Raw genomic sequence first — 25,484 nt, 5'->3', positions numbered from 1 at the left:
TGTCTTTATTCTCATATCAGTCCACAACGTGAGTAATCAGAGACACGGAAAAGTTTAAAATGTTTATTTTTAACTACGCGCTCTAAGATGCAGTATTTTGGCTAACATATGCAGGTAAATGATTAGAAATAAAACAATCAGCATTGTTGCAATTCCATAAAACACAAAGGGAGAAATCTTATTATAATGATAGTGGAAACAGGTCTTATAGCGCCTAGTGTACCACCCTCCCCTGGCTAGAAGCTAGTTTTATAATAAAGAAGGTCTCTAGGTTTGAATGGGGAACCCATACCTCCAAGATCAGCTTAGGTGAATCACATCACAGGATCAGCAACGCTCTCTGTGGATGGAAAGGTTCTCCAAGTGCCAGCATCATGCATGCAAAGCAATATTAAAGTCACCCGAGTTTCAGATATTTGCAGCTGTGTGCTTGTTGTGTCTAGAGCGTGGGCCAATCAACCTGAATTGAACAGCATACATTGTTATTTGACCTTGAAGGCTTCTGCACACAGTTTTCAGACTAAGGTCGCGGTGTAAGTCTAGGGATGTGAAAAACAGACCGTTCTCATGTGAACAAAAAGCAAGCAAGCAGTTTTACTTATAATAACAGTTACCCGTAGTGATGTGTGCAAAAAGCGGTAAACGGGCCTGATGGCGTTTAACTTCTAAAACGCTTATGCTAACATAGCAATGTATGCAGGCAGAACCCTGTCTTCACTACACCCTCCCTTGATCGGACCACAAACAAAATAGGTAAGCAAATGTTGGAACGCAGAGTTCAAGTTCGAGTGAGACAGAACCAAGTTCATATTTTGCCAAACCGGATAAATGGTAGTGATAAGTTGTGATGTTAAAAAAATTCAAAAAATAAATAGACCAAGCAGGGGCGGTATACAGCCCATTTTGGAGCAAAAAATAATAAAAAAGATTTGAGTTAGTACGTTTTGAAGATGGACAATCGTCAATTTAGTCCATCAGCGTATAGGCACAGTATGTTGCAACAGCCTGCAAGAAGAAGTCATTGGATTCAGCCATACAATTTAATAAAGTAAATGAACATACATGAAAAATACAGCATAAGTTGCACCACTCAAAATGTCCAATATAATTTAAATCAGTCCATATCCATGAGGTTTCTTTTCAAAGCAATCTTCTTTATTTTAATTGTCATATACACATTAAAACATCCAAAACAGCCAAAGCAGCTTTGGCTGTTTTGGATGTTTTAATGTGTATATGACAATTAAAATAAAGAAGATTGCTTTGAAAAGAAACCTCATGGATATGGACTGATTTAAATTATATTGGACATTTTGGGTGGTGCAACTTGTGCTGTTTTTTTCATTTTCACTCCAGAACTTGGAATAGCACTGTGTTGGCGGGTGCTAATCAAGTTTGCACACTCATGGTGAATGAAAATATCACCATTAGATAGGATGGGTTAATCCTAAATCCAGTGCTGTCCCAGAGGGATACCGCTAGCTTTGTTTTCTTATGGAAATGAACATACATGTTCTTCTATAGCCGGAGCCTCTAGCACCATCAGAGGACAACTTGTGTGTTCTTCGAGATAACTTCATGCCTGGAAGTCATGGGCCGCTGCACATATATCCCAATTCCCTAGGACTCCATGCGCAGCCGCGCAGTCCATAATCCTGATACTAGAACAGTCCAACTCATGAGCCACTAAGGGACTCATTAGCCGATCATAATCCGGGCAGGAGACGCCGTGTTGGAGAGGCACAAATCCAGGGCCCATTCAAATGAACAATCTAGGCAATAGAAAACAGGTTGCATGCAAGCAAAGTATGAGACTCGAAAGGACAATCCATAGGCTACACTCAAAGTGGCCAGAGGTATTGTTCCATAGTATTCAAGCATCCGGTTGTGATGTTGGAACAGCCGGGGCAGGCTGTCATGTGACGCAGGTTGTGCAGCCATTGCGGAGCAAACAAATCAACAGCAGCACAACGGCAGCCAAGGCGAGAATGAATGGCAGCCCGTTGAAGACGTTGGAGAAAATAGAATGAAAAAATGCCGGTATCACACCAAATATAGTTTGGAACAATGTCACAAGGCCGTAGCCCACAACTTTTAAAAAATGCGCCAAGCCAGTTGTTGACAAGGCATTGAATATAGTGTGAATCAGAGTGCCGAAAAGAAGTGGGAGATAAGTATTCAAAAGCGCATGCACCTTGGTGCGGGTGTTAGCTACGTGAAGTACAAATATTTCATGAGAGGAAGTTAGGGCGACTTCTTTTTGGGAAAATAGAGCCCTTATTCTGCTCATTTTGTTGAACTCTGATTTCAAGGTTGGTATGGAAGGCCAGATGGATATGTCGAGTCTCCCATGCGGGGGCGGGGAAAGCAAATTTTTACAACAAACTACACATTGGGAGACAGTTCCAATGTACGGAATCCCTGCTAGCATCCCGCAACACGCTTCATTATTTAAAAGCAAATAACTATCGTTAGCTAGTAATGTGAAAGTCGGTGCAATAGCTGGCACAGGATTTCCCTTTTAAAATACAAGCTAAATTAGGGGCGTGAATGTTGCACGCGCCGTGCAATTGTGTATATTCTTGCACACTAGTGAGTGATCAGGTGTGGAAGTGCACTCCTTTCCTTTTAAATAAACTTCGTTACCCTTTCTCAGGCACCTGTATGTGATGGGAGGGATCAAACTTCATGGAGAAAAGTGCTACCCAATGGTTCATATCTGCCTAAGGCATAGTGTTTCATACAGGGCCTTTTACAAAATCATTCAAATCAACATCGTCAGTCAAAAGGGACAAATGAAGTTTAACTAGCGCTAAGGTGGAATGTTTAAGCCAGTTCTGACATAATGTGCCTACTGAATAGGTAGTAACAGAATGGGAAGTTTCAAACCGGGGGTCCGCCCTAACCTGTGTATAGCCTGATCTCAGACCCAGAAACGATTTTGGCATGAATCTGAAGTTTTCTGCCATAATAACCATCCTTGGGGATCTAAGTTGGAAATATTGAAATATGTATTAGTAATTAGTGACTGCAATTCATCAAGGGACAGATCTGTGTGATTGCCCCGTGTAGGATAAGCACCCAGATCAGGAATAGTAGGGGCATTCATTTTTTTAGAAGTAGCCAATCCAAAGCAAGTGGTTTGAAAAATAGTGGAATTCAAAAACAAAATGTGGTTCGGGATAAGGCATGCACGATGCAAAGCTTCGGTGCCCTGCACCTGCCAGCGTTTAGAACCCCAAACAGATTTAAGATCAATGGTATCCTTCCACAGCTCATAGCCCCCTATAGCTAATTCATCCATAAAGGACTTTGAATACAGTAATTTAGTGTGCGTAAGTTTAACTTTGGAAGTTGATTTAGCAGATATTTTGAAATAAAAGGCTTCAGGATTGGATTCACTGAAATCTGTGAAATATGAAAAAAATTTCAATAGAGTTTTCTAACTACCTACAATGGGAGCTGGGCAATGTTCCCATTGTGTATAATTAACGACATTTCTAAATGTATTTGCTTTATGTGGGAAATTATTGCCATAGTGGTGGTAACAAAATAACTCTCCATAATTCACTGAGTCCAAGTACAAATCTTCAGCATAAAAAGCAGCATAATATTTCAAATCAGAAAAAAGAGCCTCAACGGCTTGAACATCCCAATTATCAGAGCGTATGTTTTGTTTCACAACATACCCCATAGAAACACGAAGTAGATTGGGGACATTAATCACCTCTGTAGGGCCATGAATTTGAAATTTTACAGCATCCCATACAATCCCATCTAACACAGGCCAGGCAGTAATATTAACTAAAGTCTGGTCCCTCTTCATGATGTGTGATGAGGAGTGGGGTGCTAAAGTTCCATCAATTAATCTAATTGCAGATCTTTCAGTAAAATAATGTCCATTCACTAGACAAAAAAAGACAACCACAAATCCAATCGACATGAACAAAAAAATAGATATGAGCACGAGCCAAATGTAAGTCCAAGGGGGAATTAAAAAATGTATTTTAAACCAAACAGCAAAAATAGAAATTTTCGATGGGGCACTCGATGTTGTATAGTTAGTGTCAAATGAAAAATGTGACTGGTCAACAGCACTCGAGGCAACTACACATCTGTGGGATAGGTACACTCAGTATCTTCATGTTGATCACCAGACGGTGGAGTCAATAAAGGATTTGTTACTGAATGCATCTCGATGGCAATGTCAGGCCTGTTCGTATTTGACAGAGCCAAAACAGAATTTCTCAGCATTGCTGGACAAGAGACCGCTGGAGTCATACTAAGAAGAATCAGCCACTCGTTGTAGTTTGACATTGTCAATGGAGATGTACCTGTTATCCTTGCAACCAGGAAGTGGAGGTAAAATGACTGTTCTTGTACCCTGCTCGCCAAGCACTGGAACAGGTGCACGATAAGAGGGGCTGAACTCCTTCTTGTTCTCCACCCTCTCACGGACCAGGTCACCGACTCGAGGTAGCCAGCCAACTACCGGAATCTGAAGTGAAGCATCAGTTGTGGAGGGCAAGTGTTTCTTTGCACGACTGTCTCAAGCCTCTTGTAGGTTCTGTAACACAACAGAATGATCATGTACGTCAAAGGGTGCGGCCGACGCCGCCATGTCTAGACCCTCAGAGTCCGGGACAAACATTTTGATGCCAAAGAGCATTTTGTATGGGGTCCGCCCACCAAGAGACCTTCTAGGGAGATTATTAAGTGCATGTTGTACGATTTACAAATGGGCCAACCAGTTTCTGCCAGTACCTAAAACCCTAGCTGTCAAGGATTGCTTTAAGTCACGGTTCATTCGTTCCACAACAGAATTGCCCTCAGGCCGGTATGGAGAGGAAAATTTTACTTGGACCCCCAAAGACCTCATGGCATCTTTGTACGCCTTAGAGGCAAATACCGGACCCTGATCTGAATGGAGGGAACCACGTGCAAAAATTCCCACAAAGACACGCAAATCCCTGATGACAGTTCGAGCATCAGCACTCCTTTGTGGTTAAACCCATAGAAAGCGTGTGCATGAATCCACTGCAACTAAGATGAACTTGTATGCAGTATCAGAGGAGAAAGGACCGTAGTGATCTAAGTAAACACACCCAAGTGGTTTATTTGATATGTACAACTGTGTTTGAGGTGGACGCGCAGCAGTCGAAGGCTTAATCTGCTGGCAAATGTCACAAGTTAGGACATAATCACAAGTCTGTTTATTTAATTCACACCACCAGTAACGTTGTTGCAAGATAGTGACAGTCGATGAAATGCCTGCATGAGCCGAGGCCATACCTTCGTGAGCGGCTGTTATCAAAGAGAGCCTGCGGTCCACGTTGGAAATCAATCTGTCACCAACATCGTTAATTCTCACATAGGGAACTTTATCAGGACTTAAATGATAAGAGTATTTGGAAGGGAAACCTCTAGGGTAATTATCTCCCTTCTCAGTTGCAGCAATAGCTGCCAAGATGTCATCCTCAATCTTACTTTTGGATCTTGTAACTGCTGCTACTAGATATGTCACCACTGCTGTTTTCGCTGCTTCGTCAGCTAAACTGTTACCAACAGCGTGTACTCCTACGCGCTGGTGACCAAGAGTATGACTTACATTCACACGAGGCAGACGTTCTTTAAGTTCTGCGACTTAAACCCAAAGCATTTTATGTTTGATTGTGCTACCTTTGGAATCACGATATTCATTTTGAGTCCAAAAGGATAAATTGTCATTAAAAGACTGAACACAGTAGTAAGAGTCACTTACAATAAGAGCCGTCACACGGGGATCAGCAAACTCTAGTGCAAGCACCAGATCACGTAGCTCTGCCAACTGGGCGGTACAGTCCCCTAATGTCTGCGTGTGCACGACATCGGACTTGAATTCTCCATTCTCAATGGTACCAGCCACTATTGCGCAGGCCGCTGAATAAGCATGTTTAGATTTCGTTGCCGGTTGCGCCGAACCGTCAGTGTAAATGATACAATGATAATCCTCAAGCGGGTGCATGGACTGAGGAGCTGGATGAACAAATTCCTACTGCAAATACTCCTGAGTTTGCAATGAGGAATAAAAGATAAACATGACATCTGGAGACGTCAAGGAAGTGGCCCATTGTATCCAACGTGGATGCAAAGCTTTAGAATTCGGTACACTGGCTCTCATTACTGTCTCAAGGACAGGATACGGTATGACAACCAACATGCATTTCCCCTGCGACAGCGCTCTCTCTTTTAGAATCGCCATCTGTACAGTAGTCAATACTTTCTCGACAGTGGAAAAGTGCATTTCAGCCAAAGTGTACAAGTGTGACTTGTAAGCAATAGGGACTGTGTTTCCCACCTTAAATGTTAAGTACTTGAAACCCAATGCACCCGGCACAATTCTTATTACCAGGTTTGTGTGGTTATCACGTGTCAATAAGTATTTAGATGCAAGAAGATCAGCCTGCAAAGATTGCAGTATAGCTGAATGTTCTGGAAGCCAGCAAGATTTGGTAAAAGTAGGTTGTACCAAGGCATATAGCGGCTTGATACGCTGGGCATAATCGGGAATGTAAGTACGCCCGAAAGTCAAAAAACCCAGCAAAGATTGTAGTTTTTTCAGAGTTGTCAGAGCGCGCAAACTTGCGCATTTCTCCAGGTAGTGAGGTGCTAAACCTCGTCCTTCGTTGTTGAGCTCATATCCCAAAACCAACACTGTGTACTCTGCAATGTGTGATTTTGCAAAGTTAAATTTGTAACCAAAGTCCGCAAAAATGACAATGATGCGGTCAATGCGACACAGATGCAGCCATAATTCGTCATCTGTGAGATAAATATCATCAACATACGAGTACGCATCAAGGTCAATACTCCCAAGAGGAGAGACGACATATGCGGTAAACACACCTGGGCTGTTTTTATAGCCCATGGCTAATCTTTTAAACTGTTTTTGTTTGCCGCCAGAAGTAAAGGCTGTCCATTGACTACTAATAGAGGACAGGTTATGACTATAAAAGCCATTAGAAATGTCAAGTGTGGTCTTAAACCTTTTTCTCACAAGACTATCAACGAGGGCAGAACTATGGGTATTCAGTACCGCGCATGTCTGACAATGAGAGTTCAAATGCCGATAATCCAAAACTAGGCGGTATGACCCATCAGTGAAAAGAGGATTATTGATGGGTGACACACATGTTTCAATTACACCTTGATATTCCAATTGTTCAAGGATTTCTGAGACAGGGGCTTTCGCTTCTCGGCGCATGGGATATTGGGGTTGTGGCTGTTGCATTGACCGCAATGGAATCTCATGGCAGGGCGATAGTTTACCCCATCCTGTTAAAGATTGCAGGGATCTGTTAGCATGAGCTGAAAGCCATTTTGTACTTGGCAGCCATTTTAGTTAGCTATGTGCTAGCCATTTGCTTTCTCCCTCTCCTAGAACCTCGTACATGCTCAGAAGGGCCTAGCTAGTAGAATGCACCTGCTCCTAGTATAGAACTCTTGACTGGGGGAGAATGTCTGCATTGTCAGCATTCCGTCCATCATTTGTTTGTTGTAACGCTTTTCGCCCTAAGTGGGATGGGTATTCCCAGACGTGGGACCCGTGCTCACTACGCCACTGGAGTCAAGCTATCCTGGCTGATGACGGCTGATAGCCAGAAACCGGTCCTAGGATGCTTGATTTCGGTCCAGGGAAGACATGGCTTGGCAGTTCGGGCTGGACTGTTCCCATGAGGCACAGGGTCAAGACTGATTTGCATATGGCCATGTCTAAACTGGGGTGGTGTAGTGGGCAAAAGAACGATGGATTTAACCCAGATCTCTTGACTGGGGGAGAATGTCTGCATTGTCAGCATTCCGTCCATCATTTGTTTGTTGTAACGCTTTTCGCCCTAAGTGGGATGGGTATTCCCAGACGTGGGACCCGTGCTCACTACGCCACTGGAGTCAAGCTATCCTGGCTGATGACGGCTGATAGCCAGAAACCGGTCCTAGGATGCTTGATTTCGGTCCAGGGAAGACATGGCTTGGCAGTTCGGGCTGGACTGTTCCCATGAGGCACAGGGTCAAGACTGATTTGCATATGGCCATGTCTAAACTGGGGTGGTGTAGTGGGCAAAAGAACGATGGATTTAACCCAGATCTCTTGACTGGGGGAGAATGTCTGCATTGTCAGCATTCCGTCCATCATTTGTTTGTTGTAACCCCTAGTATAGAACTGTCAGGCTGTTCTAACTGATGCCAGCAACTCATTACTCCTCCTACTTGTTGACTGTGCATTTTCTGTATGACCATCTATGTGTGTAACTCTTCTCATGTGTACTTGTACCGCCTTCTTTTGAGCCCCTGTGTGGGTATATAAGGCCCCAGTTCTCTGTACTCCTTAGAATGCCTCCTACAGTTCCTGAGGGTACTGTGTGACGTAGTCTCCCTCATCTGAGGTTAATAAAAAAAGATGTCTTTTATATTACATCTTCTGTGCCAATCTCCTCTTTGTTGGTTTAAAAGGACCAGGTGTATTAGTGAAACGCCTGAGAAGGTTTTTAATTTCTTCAATTGGCACCCAATGTGGGGCTCATCAGAGAAGTGGCTATCCGAGGGAGTGGTCTTGATGGGAGACAGGAATCTACTGAGGAGGACAGAACAGGACTCTAGTAAGAAGGTACCCTACACTGAGATTCTCTGTCTCTGCAGCCCTGTATATTTCTGGTTTTCTTGATTTGACTCCTCCAACTGTTTACCACTCCTGACTGAGAACCTTTTTGGCGTGAGAATTCTAAAAACAACTGTTTGGTCACTCAGAACTTGGCACTGACAGGTTGGAGATTTTTGTGCTTGGTAAGGTCGTTTGTTTCGACGCTTTTTGGAATTGTATGGAAATTGGCCAATATTTGGAATTTGGAAATATATAAATTGCAATTTATGTAGGTAGGTAATGAGAAACTTTTGAAAACTTGAACGGCACACTTTGAGTTAAGTGCTACTTGAGTTAAATGCTTGGTTTCTTGGAGGTTCCATTTTGGAACTTGTATGAAATCAGCCGGCTCCCCTAGAGGGGATACCTAACTAGTATTAGATATAAAAACGTATTTCTTCCTCGGTGACTAGTACCCCAAGGAACTAAGGGGCATATGCATCAACATTAGCATTTGCGATTCCTTATTAGCGAAAAATAAGGAATCGCTAATAAGGAATAGCAAAAGGCTATGCATGTAGGAATCGCTATTCAAATAGCGATTCCTTAACATTCCTTATTACCGAATCGGTAATACCGAATCGGTAATAAGGAATACCTACCCATTCATTCCTATGGGCTTGGAGGCCCATAGGAATGAATGTAAAGCCATTCTGTATTAGCGATTCGGTATTACCGAATCGCTAATAGCTGGAGCACTTTCAAGGGTGCCAGGGTGTCAAAAGGACACCCTGTTGCACCCCTGAAAATGATATGTGCACATATGTTGCACACACACATGCTCTAAGGGCATGTGTGTGCGCAACATGAAACTTTGAAAAATGCACAAAAGTGCATTTTTCAAAGTTTTTGCAAATTACCATGCAGTTCATCTTCATGGTAATTTGCTCCCCTTATTAGCGAAATCGCTAATTTTTTAACTTTGATGCATTGCATTTAAGGAATCTCACTTTGGGATTCCTTAAATGCAATCGCTATTTAAGGAATCGGTATTTAAGGAATCCCTATTTAAAGAATCGCTATTTAAGGATTCCTTAAATACCGATTTCTGCTTTTGGGTTGATGCATTGGGATTGGGTATTTTTTACTTAATACCGGGAGCTAATAAGGAATCGGTATTTTACCGACTGGATTTTGGCTTGATGCATAAGGGTGTAAATATGTACATAGAAAGGATCCTGTCTATTCACTTAGTAACATTCATAAGTGGTGATATGCAGAGCGTTTATTTTTTGGTGTTCTGCCAGCCAAATCTAGTGAATTTGGTGTATTTTGGCTTCTTGAAAATGGAACAGTCTTTGGGCTGTTTTTGTGCAGTCTTTTGGGCTACTATTGCGAAGATCTTCTTGTAAATATGACTTACAACAAGTATTTACAAATGGTTTGGTTTTAAGTACAGTCTGTGGGCTGTCCTTTGTTTCTGTCCTTAGTGTTGATCTGTGGGTTAAATGTGTGTTCAAATGTCTATGTGGTTTGTGATTTGACATTGATGGTACTTGTGTGAGTAAATAGCGATTGCGCTTTTTGTGTAAGAATGGCTAGCCTTAAGCACGCTGTATTGTGTGTTCTGAGTGTATGACCCCCTTCTGTAAATGTCTGGAATGAGCTCAATGTGTTTTTTTTTTTTGTCGTCATTATGTTATGCAAAATGTCATTTAATTAATATTAAATAAAAAATCTAAAAATGAATTATATAACATATGCTAAATAGCTGCATGTTACTATTAAATTGACAGAGTAAGACACTATACATGTGTGTAAATTGCCATGATGCTAAAGATAAAATTAGAATTCACATTGAATAGAAATAAAATAGGCCTCAAAAACAAAATTGTGTGTTTTGTAATAAATCAACTAAAATAAAAAATGGTACAGCATTTTCTTTAAGATACATTGTATTAGATATTAAAAGGCATTCACACCAAGTGAATGATTTTGATTGTTGCTGAACTAAACATACATTATAGAATGATAGATTTGACTGCATTGAAATGCCTCAGTTTTAAATAGACTGTCACCGTGCTTGCATTTCAACACTTAAAAAGAAGCTTTCCAACAGCTGTTTTTAACTGTTTCACTGAGAAGCAGCTGTCTGACACAGACTAATGGAGATTACACTTTGTGAAGACATTAGAAATACAGAAAAAGGGTTTTCTCTCCTGAGAAAGGCGTGAGAATTCGACGCCTGCTGCTCAACCAACAGCTGCATAAATAGCACGTGGCTATTTTTGCTCGCATGGCCACAGAAAAGAAAATGCTGAAGTCAACTAAATCTTGTCAGTGCAACCTCGGTAAAACCCTGGATTTCAGACTGCTGTTTTAAAAAGTTAGAAATATAGTTTCATTATTTTGGATAACAGAGAACAGATTGACAGTAGGGATTTTCCTTTCTTAATGCCTTTTTACATAAGCATATCCGTGGTTCTGATGTTAAATAATGACTGTCCTTTAAAAAGTGTCGCAGATTTTTCATGTTCCAAGTTAGGCTTTTGTGCTTGGGGTTATGAATGAATGCGTTTAAATATGATAGGCAAGGAATGAAGCTTGCTTTTCATATGTGGAATCATCAAAATGGTTGGATTTATTAAAAACATTTTTTTTTATTACATGAAAAAAGTTATTAAAAATAAGTGCATTAAATTCGTTTTTTAATCTTTATAAAGCCTAATAATCATACTATGAACTCCTAGCGACAAAATTGAATTTAAGCATTGTTGTACCGCAATATGAGGAAACATGCATGTGAAATGTCACTCAGCGCAGGTGTACAAAACTCATTTTTTATAAGGATATACCTTGTACATTTCTGATTTCCCATTCCTGGGCTATCTAGAGAACACTCTGGGGATTATTATTATGCAAAAACATTGTAGGATATTCATTTTTAACTGCCCCAAACACCAAAGTCGAAATTGGGCAAAATTCACTATTTTAGTGCACTCAGAGCAGCTTTTAAACTGCCTTAGGCTTCAGTAAATGCACACATTTAAGTATAACACAAACAGCTGACCTTTATACTGCTAGAAAGGTATACTTCACACTGCTTACAATTGAAAATAAATATAAAAAACCAGCAGCCGTTATTCTCTTACCTCTAAACTGGCAAACAGGGATGGAATGGGTCTGCTTTTCAGCTCTCAGTCTCCAGGGTCACTTTGAATTGGGAGAACTGCATGGAAACCCTTGCACACAAAATGGGACAGCTGGTAATGGGTTAAAGGTCGAGTTCTACATTTAGAAGCCTATCAGGGCTCCCAGCAAGGTTTGCTTTGACATTTTGACCTCTGAAACTTTTTGAAAGACAAGATGGCAGCGCAGGAAAAGAAGGAGAAGTTTTGCTTACTTTTGTTTTGGCAAAAGCAAGTTCTTATGCACTCATATGAATATACGGCAATATAATTGTATATGTGAGTTCTGATTAACGGATAGCTTTGCCATATATACAGCACTAATGCTTTTAGTGTGAAGATTACTGTGTAAGGGCTGAGATAAGACCGCAATGGGATTTAGTTTGACTTCTTGTTCCCTCATGTTATAACTAGTATACTTACTAAGGGGATTGGTGGTTGGTTATTCATGTTCTTTAGCTAGTTCAATGTGCTATTTACCTCCTCCGAGTTTGTTTATGCCCAGTTGCTATAAATAGGGGTTGATAGTGTTGACAGAAGTGAAACCTGTTTCAGGTTTCCTACTGTCAAAATGGGGGAAGGAGGCTAGCTCCTCTACAAATTAAGGATAGGCTAATTTATGTTTTCTCTCTCTTTTTCTCACCTTTTTTTTAGCCTGTCTAAATTGTCTAGGAAACAGCCATGAGACATTTAATTGGCTATTCAGTAATACTGTTTTACAAATTGTTAGCATTAATAAAATGAATAAATAGATATGCTATGTTACTGCCCATCCTGTCTGATGAAATTATGAAAGGATGAGTAGTCTAGATTGCTGTTTCCTTATTGATCTTTAAGGGGAACTAGAAGTGGGTAGTTTTTGTTCTAAACTTTTTCAGGTGATAACACTATTATTATATGTTATTCTCATGCTACATAGTTTTGCAAAGGCGTTGCTAGTTTTTATTTGCAAGTCTGTGTAAATAAACTGACAGTCCTTAATAGAGCTGATGTTGCATAGTTTGGATTGTGAAATGTAGAACGCAGGGAAGATGCCCACGTGATCCTTAGCAAACATTTTTAAAGAAAATATTGTTTTATAGGAGTTTTTTTTGTCACAACATGTTCTGCTGGAGAAAATGTAATCCCTGTTAAATTAGCAGTTTTAGATTTTCCTGTTGCTCCTGTAACATGAGAGCATGGTCCTAAGCATACAACGTAGGTGCTTTTATTAAGAGAAATCATTTTAGAAGTGTCTGCAGTCCTGTACAAATAATATAAAATCTATGAGTAAAAGTGTAGAACATTTCCTTTTTGTCTTGAGGATCTTCAGATTAATACACAGGAATATACAGATGTAAGGATTTAGGGTATGTCTGTGTTGTTTTTCTCTTTTCCTCAGAATTTAGTAAATGAACACAGACTTCCTTTGCTGCTTGGGATTGGGTGACGTATTACTCTTGTCAGTTCACCAAAACGTTCCTTTTACACTTGCCAATAGGTCCAGGCTGTTGTTTTTTTTTACTCTCACATAGATAAATGAAGTGGTTCTTGGATGCCTTGCTAATATATGGGGCGTCCCAAGACTAGGAAGTATTCTGAGACTATCCTCTCTGTTGATAGATTCATTTCTGTGCCTTGTCTAAAGACCTTTTGTTTGCTGCCTTACAACCATTGCCAGAGGGGCTTGGACATCAGATCTAGCTTGGGGAGTCAGCACCAGTTCAGCTTGAAGTCAAGGTGAAGGTAACCAGCAGAGGCATTGCTGGCAACTAGGACCTCAGTGAAGGTAGAAGGCCGGAAGCACTGGGATGTGAAGTGTGTACCCCTGCCACTGTCTTGGGCGAAAGACGGGGTCACAAATCAGAAAGGAGAAATCGTGGATCAAGTTTTTGATGCCCAGCTGAGAGTCACAGACCGACCAGAATGGCAAGGAAGTTTTTGCTTGAGGTAACCCCCTTTGAAACAAGGGTTGCTTCAGGTACTTCAGCATCACGCTCCTGAATGCTGGCTGTAAAGTCTGCACCTTTGATTGTTGATTAAGAGATACCTGGGCACACTGGATACAATCTGTGGCCCCAACGAAAGAGCAGTGCGCCAGCAGAGCAATACAGGAGTTAGGGAAGGACTTGAGTTCAGGGTACAGGTGCTGTGTCTTTGGTGCCTGTTAGATTGAAGTGAAGAAAACTGGTGCACTGCCTGAAACACTGGACAGGATCGCTGAGGGCATTTGCCCCGGAAGGTGATTGCCCTATCCTGAAAGAAGAAACTTTTCTCTTGAAACTGGGCCGTGATTCCTGAGTTACGAGTTGTGCAGCTCCACCGTGGGAACAACAAGGGACTGCCTGTGAGGCTCAAACCGGCACAGGGGGAAGACTCCCCTCTGGCTGGTTGTACAGCAGCTTTAATTTCCCAAGGACTTCTTCTTTTTTTTTGTTAAAAATGTACCCCTTTAGTCATCCGATTTTTGAGGAGGAGCAGCCTTTTGCGGCTCCTCATCCTAATTCTCATGGCCCTGTGTGGTCCTCCTGGTCCCCTGGATCCAGGATAGTTTTTGTAATAATATGTTGCTTTAATATTTGCATTAGGAATAATGTTTATTCTGTGAGAGAAAAGTTCATCTGAGCAGTTGACAAATGTTACTTTACCCTTTCCTTGATTATAATGATTGATGCTCTAGCCCTCATAAAAAGAACACTGGAAAAGTCTATTGAAAATGTTTTTTACATAGAATTGGACTAGATGGTTCTAGGATTTGCTTTCTGCTCAGGGTTGAAAAATATTGATAGTTCTGTTTGTGATAATAGTCAATACTCTCTCCTGCTATCTGTATGACCCAATGCTCTGGTCCCTTTGTACTGCTGCGTATACCTTATATATGCCCACTTAACAATATTTAGAATGAGAAATGCCCACCTAGCAATGGATTAGGATATTGATGAATTTATGAAAATTAATGTGCAAAATATTTTCTATGTTCCTACTGGATCATGGGAATGTCTTTAGCTCATGCTAAAAGGACCATCTGTTAAAGATTGCAGGGATCTGTAGCATGAGCTAAAAGCCATTTTGTACTTGGCAGACATTTTAGCTAGCTATGTGCTAGCCATTTGCTTTCTCCCTCTTCCAGAACCTCGCACATGCTCAGAAGGGCCTAGCCAGCAGAATGCACCTGCTCCTAGTATAGAACTGTCAGGCTGTTCTAACTGATGTCAGCAACTCATTACTCCTCCTACTTGTTGACTGTGCATTTTCTGTATGACCATCTATGTGTGTAACTCTTCTCATGTGTACTTGTACCGCATTCTTTTGAGCCCCTGTGTGGGTATATAAGGCCCCTGTTCTCTGTACTCCTAAGAATGCCTCCTACAGTTCCTGAGGGTACTGTGTGACGTAGTCTCCCTCATCTGTGGTTACTAAAAAAGATGTCTTTTATATTACAGCTTCTGTGCCAATCTCTTCTTTGTTGGTTTAAAAGGACCAGGTGTATCAGTGAAACCCCTGAGAATGTTTTTGATTTCTTCAATCTGACCTGAGTGCGGTATAACGCCGGTGCAAGCACCTGAGCCCTCTCTTCAGCAAAGTTCTGCGCCTGCTCCTTAGGCACAGTGTGTGGGAAAGAGGGGAGGATTAACAAAAATCCATTTTATTGTACGTTATATGTCACCTTCATTTAAAACAACTATTTCATTTAGTCTGTCAGGGGGAGCCACTCTAGTGCCAGCAGTTTCTGCGGTAAAGAACATGTCAGTTGCTGTCGCCTTCAGATACGGACGCAGTGCTTGCCGCACTATTGTAATCTACGCTGCGCTGTCTAGCAGCGTTAGCACCCATATCAGGTTCCGAAGCTGTGTTCTCACTATCTGTGACATACCTTGCGGTTAATGCAGCAACTTTCTTTTTTTGAAACTGAGGCCTTTGATGTGGAAAGTCATCCTGCTTGCCTTTACCATCCGCTGGGCAGGGCTGCACACGTCCTTGCGGGGCACCCTGAATTCTGCCACGTTCTCCTCCACCGGCTTGTGAGGCCGATGTTTCCTGTGAAGAACGAGAAGAACGTTGATCAGGAACCTGAAATCTATCAGGAGACCTAATTCTTGCGCGGTCGCGCAACTCATACGTGCATTCAGTAGACACTGGTATTGGTGATGCAGGACGTGACCCTTGTTTCTGTTACTGCTTCCCCTGTTTTTTATTTTTCCAATTTTGTTTAGGAAAAACAGGAGGGTCGTCTTTAGCAGACTTGACCGTCTGAGTTTGCGGCTGTGCTGCTATTTTGGCAAAAGGCTTAACACCCAAACTATTGCGGCCAATGGTCTTATAAGCCTCCGCAATAATCTTCGGTAACTGCCGGGGTATATCGGCGTCGGCGACGAGGCGTAGCTCATTCGACACTTGAAAGTTAACCGCATCTCCCTTGACGTTAGCAAGGATGAGATCAGCAACTACGTCAAACATGCCAACAAGCCTCATTCCCAACTCGACCGCCGCCTCCGGACCGTGCTCATCCTTAACACGCTTAATCACGGAGGGCAGTACAGTCATAGACGGTGTGCCAAAGCACTTCGCGTAGACTACTGCAAACACTTTACCACAGTTCTCACAATCGGTCACCTCAGGTACTAAGTCTTTCTGCAAACTAATCGTGTGAATCCTGTGTTTCTCCACAGGAGTCGTATTAGGAAATACTGTTTCCAGCTGGTCAAATTTCTCAGCAAGCCAATAAGGCATATCGTCCTTATTCTGGGGGCGCTTGCTCATATCCGAATTAACCATGACAGGACTAATAGAAATCCCGGCCGGTCCAACTGGTTGCATCGCAACCCCAGGTGTCCCCACCTGGAGGTTGCGTGAGACGTATTGCACTAAAGCCCTTTGCACCACTATCAAGGCGGTATGTAGCTGACGTATGTTGTCCACTGGGGCTTGCAAATAACGTGAATGAGGTGTAAACCCGGCCAAAACTGGCCAAGTGGCCCCAGGGATAGACAAGGGACCTAACAGAACCGGAGGTACGACGTGGGGGAGGGCGCCATTGAACCAAATACGATGCTGCCATGCGGAAATCAGAATTTCCTGTGTCCTATATGCTGTGTAATTCGCAGGTACTGCAGTGGGAGTGTAAGAATGGAATGTTTCATCACCGGCATTCACTGCAGGAAACGTAACCCAAGAGTAAAAAAGTTCATAAGTTCATAGGGAAACGCTGCATCGGCACTCACCACAAAGATTACTGACATACTATCGTCAGGCACCCCAAACTGCGTCAAATGACGCCAGAGTGGTGCGCGACTATGCGGTGCTATATTAACATCGCCCATAAGGACACGGAGAAGAAAAACGATCTATATGAAAATGTGGCACAAAAGGGCAGTAATTCAAAATGAAACCTTTTTAATTGTCAAGCTTAAATGAACCTATAATTTATCCATATAGGTAGGTTAATCCGTCACTTCTGTCAACCGGAAACAGGAGTGGGGGTGTCATGGACAAATATAAGCACTACTACTAAAGCCTCTCGAATACAAGACCACACGTTAGGTGCGCCATGTTGCGTGGATTCTGCTCATGCACAGAACTATGCGCAGGAGACCAGGACCTCAGTGAATTGTGGTGTACCAAAAACTCACCTCAGTACCCAGAACTCCTATCCAACTAGCATCAGTGTCTCATTCGTTCTCCGTACTACAGTGAGTCTACCAATGATTAGACAACGCAGAACAAGCAACTTAGGGTACTCTCAGGAATGGTGGGAATCAACAACACTCTTTCGTCTTTAGTCTCATATCAGTCCACAACGTGAGTAATCAGAGACACAGAAAAGTTTAAAATGTTTATTTTTAACTACGTGCTCTAAGATACAGTATTTTGGCTAACATAAGCAGGCAAATGATTAGAAATAAAACAATCAGCATTGTTACAATTCCTTAAAACACAAAGGGAGAAATCATATTATAATGATAGTGGAAACAAGTCTTATAGCGCCTAGTGTACCACCCTCCCCTGGCTAGAAGCTAGTTTTATAATAATAGAAGGTCTCTAGGCTTGAATGGGGAACCCTATACCTCCAAGATCAGCTTAGGTGAATCACATCACAGGATCAGCAACGCTCTCTGTAGATGGAAAGGTTTTCTCCAAGTGCCAGCATCATGCATGCAAAGCAATATTAAAGGCACCCGAGTTTCAGATATTTGCAGCTGTGTGCTTGTTGTGTCTAGAGCGTGGAACGATCAACCCGACTTAAACAGCATACATTGTTATTTGACCTTGAAGGCTTCTGCACACAGTGTTCAGACTAAGGTCGCGGTGTAAGTCTAGGGATGTGAAAAACAGACAGTTCTCATGTGAAGCAGTTTTACTTATAATAAGAGTTACCTGTAGTGTCGTGTGCAAAAAGCGGCAAAGGGGCCTGATGGCGTTTAACTTCTAATACGCTTATGCTAACATAGCAATGTGTGCAGGCAGAACCCTGTCTTCACTACAGTACCTAACCACTGACTCACCCTTGGTAACTTGATGCGACCAGGCTGCAATGCCTTCCACAAAGAAAATGCTTGTGTGATATGAGCAATGCCTTGTCAAAACAAAAATACAGTTGTGAAATAAATAATTTAAAACGTCAAAACCACATTATCTAACAAGCAAACATTTAGAAAAATGTTACAACATTTTTGAAAATTGGATAAAGGGATCAAATGTTATTAAAAAAAACAACCCATTGGAATGTACTGGAAAAAGGAGTTCAAAGTTATCTATGATTCTATGAATTTAAAAAAAAAAAAGGCGAAAAAACTGTGCCCATACAGTTGTCTTTCACACAGTCCAAAGTTTTCCACAAGTTCTGGTAGTGTTACCCACCTTGAGGAAATGTTTTCAAAGCTTCAGGACTGGCTCCAAGTGGTTCACCCGAATTCTCTACAAGAAGCAGTCGCTTCCTCTGTCTTCATAACCTCCTTCAGTCCTGTCCCACATTTTTGCAATGAATGCAACTTCACAGCATTCATTTTCACTGGCGCTTGCCTTGCAAGGGAACAAGTATGAAAATTTATAAAACAAAAACACTTATATATTTAAGCAAATCACCTGTTTTGGAGAGGAGGAGCCGGTCAGCTGGAGCCCAAGATATTGGCACATTTTATAGGCTTCTGAATAGAGCGGTGGTTTTCCATCTGTAAGTGACCCTCCAGGAGCGCCACTGCTGCCAATGCCAGGAAGAGAAAGGAGTAGAGGGAACAAAGCTAGCAACAGGCCTCAGTTATTGGAGTGGAGGGCACGTTTCAGATCCTTGTCCCTCTGGCTGACTGAGGAATGCTACAGGCCCTGTGGCTTTGAGCAGAGTAAGAGTTCCTTTAGTCTGTGAAGCGCTGCCTCGGACTATTGTGGACAGAGAGGAGTAGAAACGATAGGCCAGCTGTGTATCACAGGCTAACCGGGGCTGCGGTGGTTATCTCGATGGTGCCCAGGGTGAGCGGCAGCTGGCAGACCTAGCAAGAACAGGATTGTCCTTTGCCATCGGACCCTGATAGCTTAGCAGGTTTGTTGTAGACCCTACACCACCCGAATGTTAACATCCATGCAAACAGTGGCTGTGCAGTTTGAATTCTAGACTTACCAAGGTTACCTACAGTTGACCTGCTGTCAATTTCCTGATCAGACTTCTGATTCTCAGAGGCCATTGCATATAAGAGGTAGAAAAAGGAGGACTTCTTTGACTCTTGAGGTAAAGCAAAGGACAGATTCAAGGGAGAGGCAGGAGCTTACACCAGGAGAGAAAACACTAGTGTGCGCTTTCATCGCTACGTGGGTTCAAATGTTGGCAACCTTAAGGAGCATTGAGAGGGCTGTGGAATCTTTGGAAGATAGCTGGAAGGAGTAAAGAATAGTGTAATAGGTATGGGAAGCGAGCATAAAGTGACAAGGGGCACCTCGAAAGAGATAAAATCTAAGCTGAGAGAGGTGACCACTGCTGTGGAGAACTTTCAGTTTTATAAGCTACTGTGATAGACAAGAGTTATACTGTCGGATTCTAGGTTGGAGCATCTGCACAACTTCTCCTGGTAGTCCCTGATGAGGGTGATGTCTGTTCCTGCACAGATTCCTGTTAATTTCTTTCAGGATAAACTATGGGGAAGATTTACAAGCCCCTTGCGTCACATTTCCGCTGCCGTTGCGTCACTTCTGTGATGCAGCGACGACGTAAATCATGTGCCATGTTGCGCCGTATTTACAACGTGACGGATCTAGGGAGATGCGTCACGTTGTAAAGCCCTGAGCCACATTAAACCTGCATGAGGTTTAATTTATGCAGGGTGGGCGTTCTGTCGGAAAAAGCCTCGGAAAAGTGACGCAATGAAATCTACAAGATTTCACTGAGTCACTTTACCGACTCCGCTGCGTCAAAACCCTTCGCCTGCTTGAAGCAGACGTAAGGCTTGATGCAGCATGTTAGGTATGGGCAGCCCCTGAGCATTGCTGGAGTTGCGTCGCGCTTGCGACACGACTCCAGCAATGCGCCGCCCTTACGCCATCAGATGCGTCACGCATCTGTTTATCCTTGCGCCACGATGCGCCGCATTTTAAATGCGGCGCATCTGTGGTGGCGCAAGGGTAAACTTGCGTGACACATCTTACCTGGCGCATCCCTGCTGATATGCAGGGATGCGCCAGTCCTTGTAAATCTGCCCCTGTGTACTGTGCTGGGGGACTTGTTGGGTCTGGAGATGGAAAGGCTCCAATAGGTGGTGGTTGATGCCACCAGACTACCAAGAAGAGCCGGGAAATCTACTCTGGAACAGGTGGGACTGTGTTGGTCATGCTACAGAACGAGGATTGGAGAGGTAAAGAGTTAAGAGCAGCGGTTGAGTGGCAAGTAGATACTTGGTGGAGTGTAGCTCCTCTTCTCAGACCTCAGCTCGAAAACACTTTCCAGGAAACATGTTCTCACGGCGATCAAGCACCAACTTGCAGCAAGAGGTTTCGAAGCCTTCCTAGGGTTTCCTGTAAGGCTGAGAGTAGATAATGCATGTAAGCTCATTTTGTTCTCACAAGTGGACTCAGCCAAGGCCTTTTTGATGGCACGCCTAAAGAAACCTCAGTTATCATTGTAGATACTGCTTTTCACACTGTGTATCTCTGCCTCTCCTTCCACCTGGGCCATTGAGCCCTTTCTGCTGGGTGTCAGTGTTATCTTGCAGAGTATAGTCTAAGTTAAATTTACTCACGCTATGTATGCTTATCTTTTCTCCACCAGAAGGAGGGACCCTGGGATTGTTACCTATCTGTGGTATTTATGGAGGTATAGCTATAGTTTCGCGTTGTGATTTTAATAAAACAGATTTTAAATCAAAGCACCTATTTCTGGGCTCATTTAGGAGCTGTAGCAACTACAGGGGGCACAATAACAGCTGTCGGTGGGGGGGGAAACTGGGGGCCTTCACAGAAAAAAAATGAATTTCTTTTCTTGAGCTTGTAAGGTAGCTGTTTATGAAAGTCAATGCTAGGGGTTTACCTAGTGAGCAAACTAGTCTACACTTGCATTGCAGGGTTCCAGTTGTTGTTCACTTCTTCTTAAACGACATTGAAAACAATATTCACAATGCAAGACAGTACACTCAGTAGAGAACAATCATTACAACAGTGGAAACACTGTCAAAATAGTGGATTTTCTGGCATCATCTCTTTAGTGTTAGCAGCAGGTAAGGCAGGCGAGGGTGCATTACAGGAGGGGTGGTGGAGGAGAGACATGTTATCAAACATAGAAATCCTAGGGTCTACAGTAGCCATAAACATAAACTGCATAAATGAATAAATGGGATAATCATCAAACAATTGATTCATGGTTAAAAGTCAGAGGTTACATGTAAGGGCAGATCCCTTTAAAGGACGTAATCCCTCACTCACCAAAGGTGACATGCTTCATCATAGGGACTCTCCTCCCAAAGGAAAATCCTAGTTCCTTTGAGGGCTACAACCCCCTCTCTGAGAGGGAGGAGCTCAGGAATGTTTTGTTTAGGATATGGAGGATTTACTAAATCCACATATGGTGAGCAAAAATGTGTGAGTAAGGTCGCAGCGCAAAAAAGAAGAGAAATTATGAAAAAATGTGAAGGAATGTGCAAGCTAAAACTGGCTAGAAGGCATCAGAACAACATTTTAATAAAGATGTGCCTAGTGTCAGGGTTAAAATGGCAGTGCACCAACGGTATGGATTTAAACCGCTGTAATATGATGGTTAGTGGTCAACATGTTTCAGCCCTACATATCCAAATTGGATCAGGCTTTCGTCAGGACCTTATAGAAAGATGCTGCTGCTTACAATAAAGTGAAAGAACAAAAAACGGATATCAGACCAATACAAAGTCATGGGTCTGTCACTTATCAAAATGTGCTGATACCTGTAACAAAGGAAATATAACAAATGTCAGGTATAAATAACATATATCACAAATGTGATCATGCTGAAAAAGGGATCCACACAAATAATTATAAAGCCAAAATAAACACCTTACCCGCCACAGCTGGGTACAGGACCTCACCTCTACCTGGCAACCGCTCAGGAAGGGGGCAGCGCTCTAAAAAGGAACGTCAAAATTTTAGTTTTGTTTTTGTGTAGAGTATAAGGCTCAATATATGGAAAAATCTTTAACACCCAATCGTCTAATAATAAAGATAACCCTATTCATAGACGTTTTTGGTGGACCAGCTTGGTGAGTGTAGTTCCAATTAAGAAAGAAAAAGAAAAGGGATTCAAAACGAGAGACTAAATTAAAATAAGCATTTGTTCCAATGCTGCATAACTATCTTAAACAGAGAGAGTTGTATGTCAAACGTACTAACAAACGAACATCCCTCTTATCTTGTTTCTGAAAAAGAGAAGGAGAATATGTGCCCAAGTTTGTCTGAAAACTGTCAGATCAGCAAACGCCACATAACACACCATTGGAACATTATACCGTTCACTGTGGCGATCAAACGAACAAGCGTTGCAACCGCTGTGGTCTGTAAAATTTATTAAATAAATCCAGCCACCTCGGAATGAAATTTTTTTTTGATGATGACCAACAAATGCATTTGTTAAAATGTGCGATGTTGGTACCTCAGAGAGAATTACTACAAGTCAAAGGAGCAACCCCCAGCCTACGGCAGCATCAGGCTCTATCGGACTAGAGGTGCCGACGGACAGGTGAGTGCGGGTGTTGGTTTTGGAGCTGATTTATTTCATTTTTCTATTTACTCGATACCGGACACGCTTTTCAGAATCAGTTTTGTGTCCTAGACCTAATTACGCAACTGACGTGAGTACGTAGGCTGGGGGTTGCTCCTTTGACTTGTAGTAATTCTCTCTGAGGTACCAACATCGCACATTTTAACAAATGCATTTGTTGGTCATCATCAAAAACATTTTTTCATTCCGAGGTGGCTGGATTTATTTAATACATTTTAGAGTCCCTATGATGAAGCATGTCACCTTTGGTGAGTGAGGGATTACGTCCTTTAAAGGGATCTGCCCTTACATGTAACCTCTGACTATTAACCATGAATCAATTGTTTGATGATTATCCCATTTATTCATTTATGCAGTTTATGTTTATGGCTACTGTAGACCCTAGGATTTCTATGTTTGATAACAGTTAATTTGGGGATATAATCCTTAGTGGTCTTTAAACTTTTTCCCTTGGACCCTCTTCTTTAAACTGTGTTGTTTTCTAGGAGGAGAGACATGGCCATGCAATATGGAATTCATATGCATTTATTACTTGTACTTCCTCACTTGGAAAACTCATATAACAACTCTTACTAAATGCTTGTGTGTCTTTTCATTTTGGAAAAAGGATACACAATCATATTTCATTTAGATGAGAGGCAAGGGTTTTCTCAATGAAGTTAATGGCAGTGGAGGAATACAGAGGTGCCGATTACGATCCTATAAAAAATTTCCCCGTACGACTCGTATCCGGTCTTTTTACCGTACGAATCGTACAAGTGCCGTACAAACTGCCAAGTACGATTCGAATGGGAAAAAGTCCATACGAATCGCATTGGGAATAATTCCCCACACGTCCTCGGGTCGGAAAATGTGTCCGACACGTCCCGGACGATTTACCGTACAAATGTGAAAAGTGAAGTCCGACCGCGCAAGTACGATCCATCCCGTGCGTCCGATGTTACAACCGTATGGAAAAAACACCGTCCGCACCGACCTCCCATAGCAACCATGGAGACATGTGCCCGCATACGCGCCCAACACTCCCCCCAGCCCTCCTATGTACGAGTCGAATCCCCACCCGTGTATGTACACCCGTGTATGTACGAGACGTACCCCCACCCGTGAATGTATGGAGCGTACCCCCACCTCAACAGTGTATGTATGACCCGTACCCCCACCCCAACCATGTATGTACGACCCGTACCCTCACCCGTGTATGTATGGAGCGTACCCCCACCCCAACCGTGTATGTACGGACCATACCCACACCCCAACCATGTATGTACGACCCGTACCCTCACCCGCGTACGTATGGAGCGTACCCCCACCCCAACAGTGTATGTATGACCCGTACCCTCACCTGCGTACGTATGGAGCGTACCCCCACCCCAACCGTGTATGCACGATCCGTACCCCCACCCCAACCGTGTATGTACGACCCGTACCCTCACCCGCCTATGTATGGAGCGTACCCCCACCCCAACCGTGTATGTACGGACCGTACCCCCACCCCAACCGTGTATGTACGACCCGTACCCTCACCCGCGTATGCATGGAGCGTACCCCCATCCCAACCGTGTATGTACGACCCGTACCCTCACCCGCGTACGTATGGAGCGTACCCCCACCCCAACCGTGTATGCACGACCCGTAACCTCACCTGCGTACGTATGGAGCGTACCCCCACCTCAACAGTGTATGTACGACCCGTACCCTCACCTGCGTACGTATGGAGCGTACCCCAACCCCAACAGTGTATGTACGACCCGTACCCCCACCCCAACCATGTATGTACGACCCGTACCCTCACCCGCGTACGTATGGAGCGTACCCCCACCCCAACCGTGTATGTACGGACCGTACCCCCACCCCAACCGTGTATGTACGACCCGTACCCTCACCCGCATATGCATGGAGCGTACCCCCACCCGAACCGTGTATGTACGACCCATACCCTTAGCCGCATACGTATGGAGCGTACCCCCACCCCAACCGTGTATGTACGGACCGTACCCCCACCCCAACCGTGTATGTACGACCCGTACCCTCACCCGCGTATGCATGGAGCGTACCCCCACCCCAACCGTGTATGTACGACCCGTACCCTCACCCGCGTATGTATGGAGCGTACCCCCACCCCAACCGTGTATGTACGACCCGTACCCTCACCCACGTACGTATGGAGCGTACCCCCAACCCAACATTCTAAGTACGGAGCGCACCCCAGGCCCCAACACCAGCACCTTCACCCAACATCGCGCATGTACGAGTCGTACCAAGCCAGACACAAGGACAGCACTGTACAACAAAATTCCCGAAGTACACACGCACGTACACAACCAGGACAAAGCAAAACAACACAAGAATACACCATTCGAATGGCAAAAGCCACAAAACATGTCCAACAAGCACAAAAACAACACATTCACTGACCTGCAACTGCCAAAATCCCAAACAGAGGCCCAAAACACAACCACTCCTTATAACACACCCA

The 25,484-nt window shown here is 43.2% G+C and overlaps 1 protein-coding gene across 1 annotated transcript in view; it reads right to left on the bottom strand.

Moving 5' to 3' along the window:
- Positions 1-25,484, bottom strand: part of LOC146829164 (uncharacterized) — a 101,679-nt gene that overhangs the window by 11,180 nt on the left and 65,015 nt on the right. Inside the window, exons 2-3 of the mRNA XM_085607814.1 lie at positions 22,293-22,355; positions 18,643-18,804 (exon numbers count right to left, since the gene is read on the bottom strand). Coding sequence (XP_085463940.1) covers positions 18,700-18,804; positions 22,293-22,355 — 168 coding nt within the window. The 3' untranslated portion in view covers positions 18,643-18,699. The remainder of the gene's footprint in view (positions 1-18,642; positions 18,805-22,292; positions 22,356-25,484) is intronic.

Source organism: Triturus cristatus, chromosome 5_2 (assembly GCF_964204655.1).
Source record: "Triturus cristatus chromosome 5_2, aTriCri1.1, whole genome shotgun sequence".
In the NCBI taxonomy this organism is placed as follows: domain Eukaryota; kingdom Metazoa; phylum Chordata; class Amphibia; order Caudata; family Salamandridae; genus Triturus; species Triturus cristatus.
This window is presented reverse-complemented; position numbering and strand designations above follow the sequence as displayed.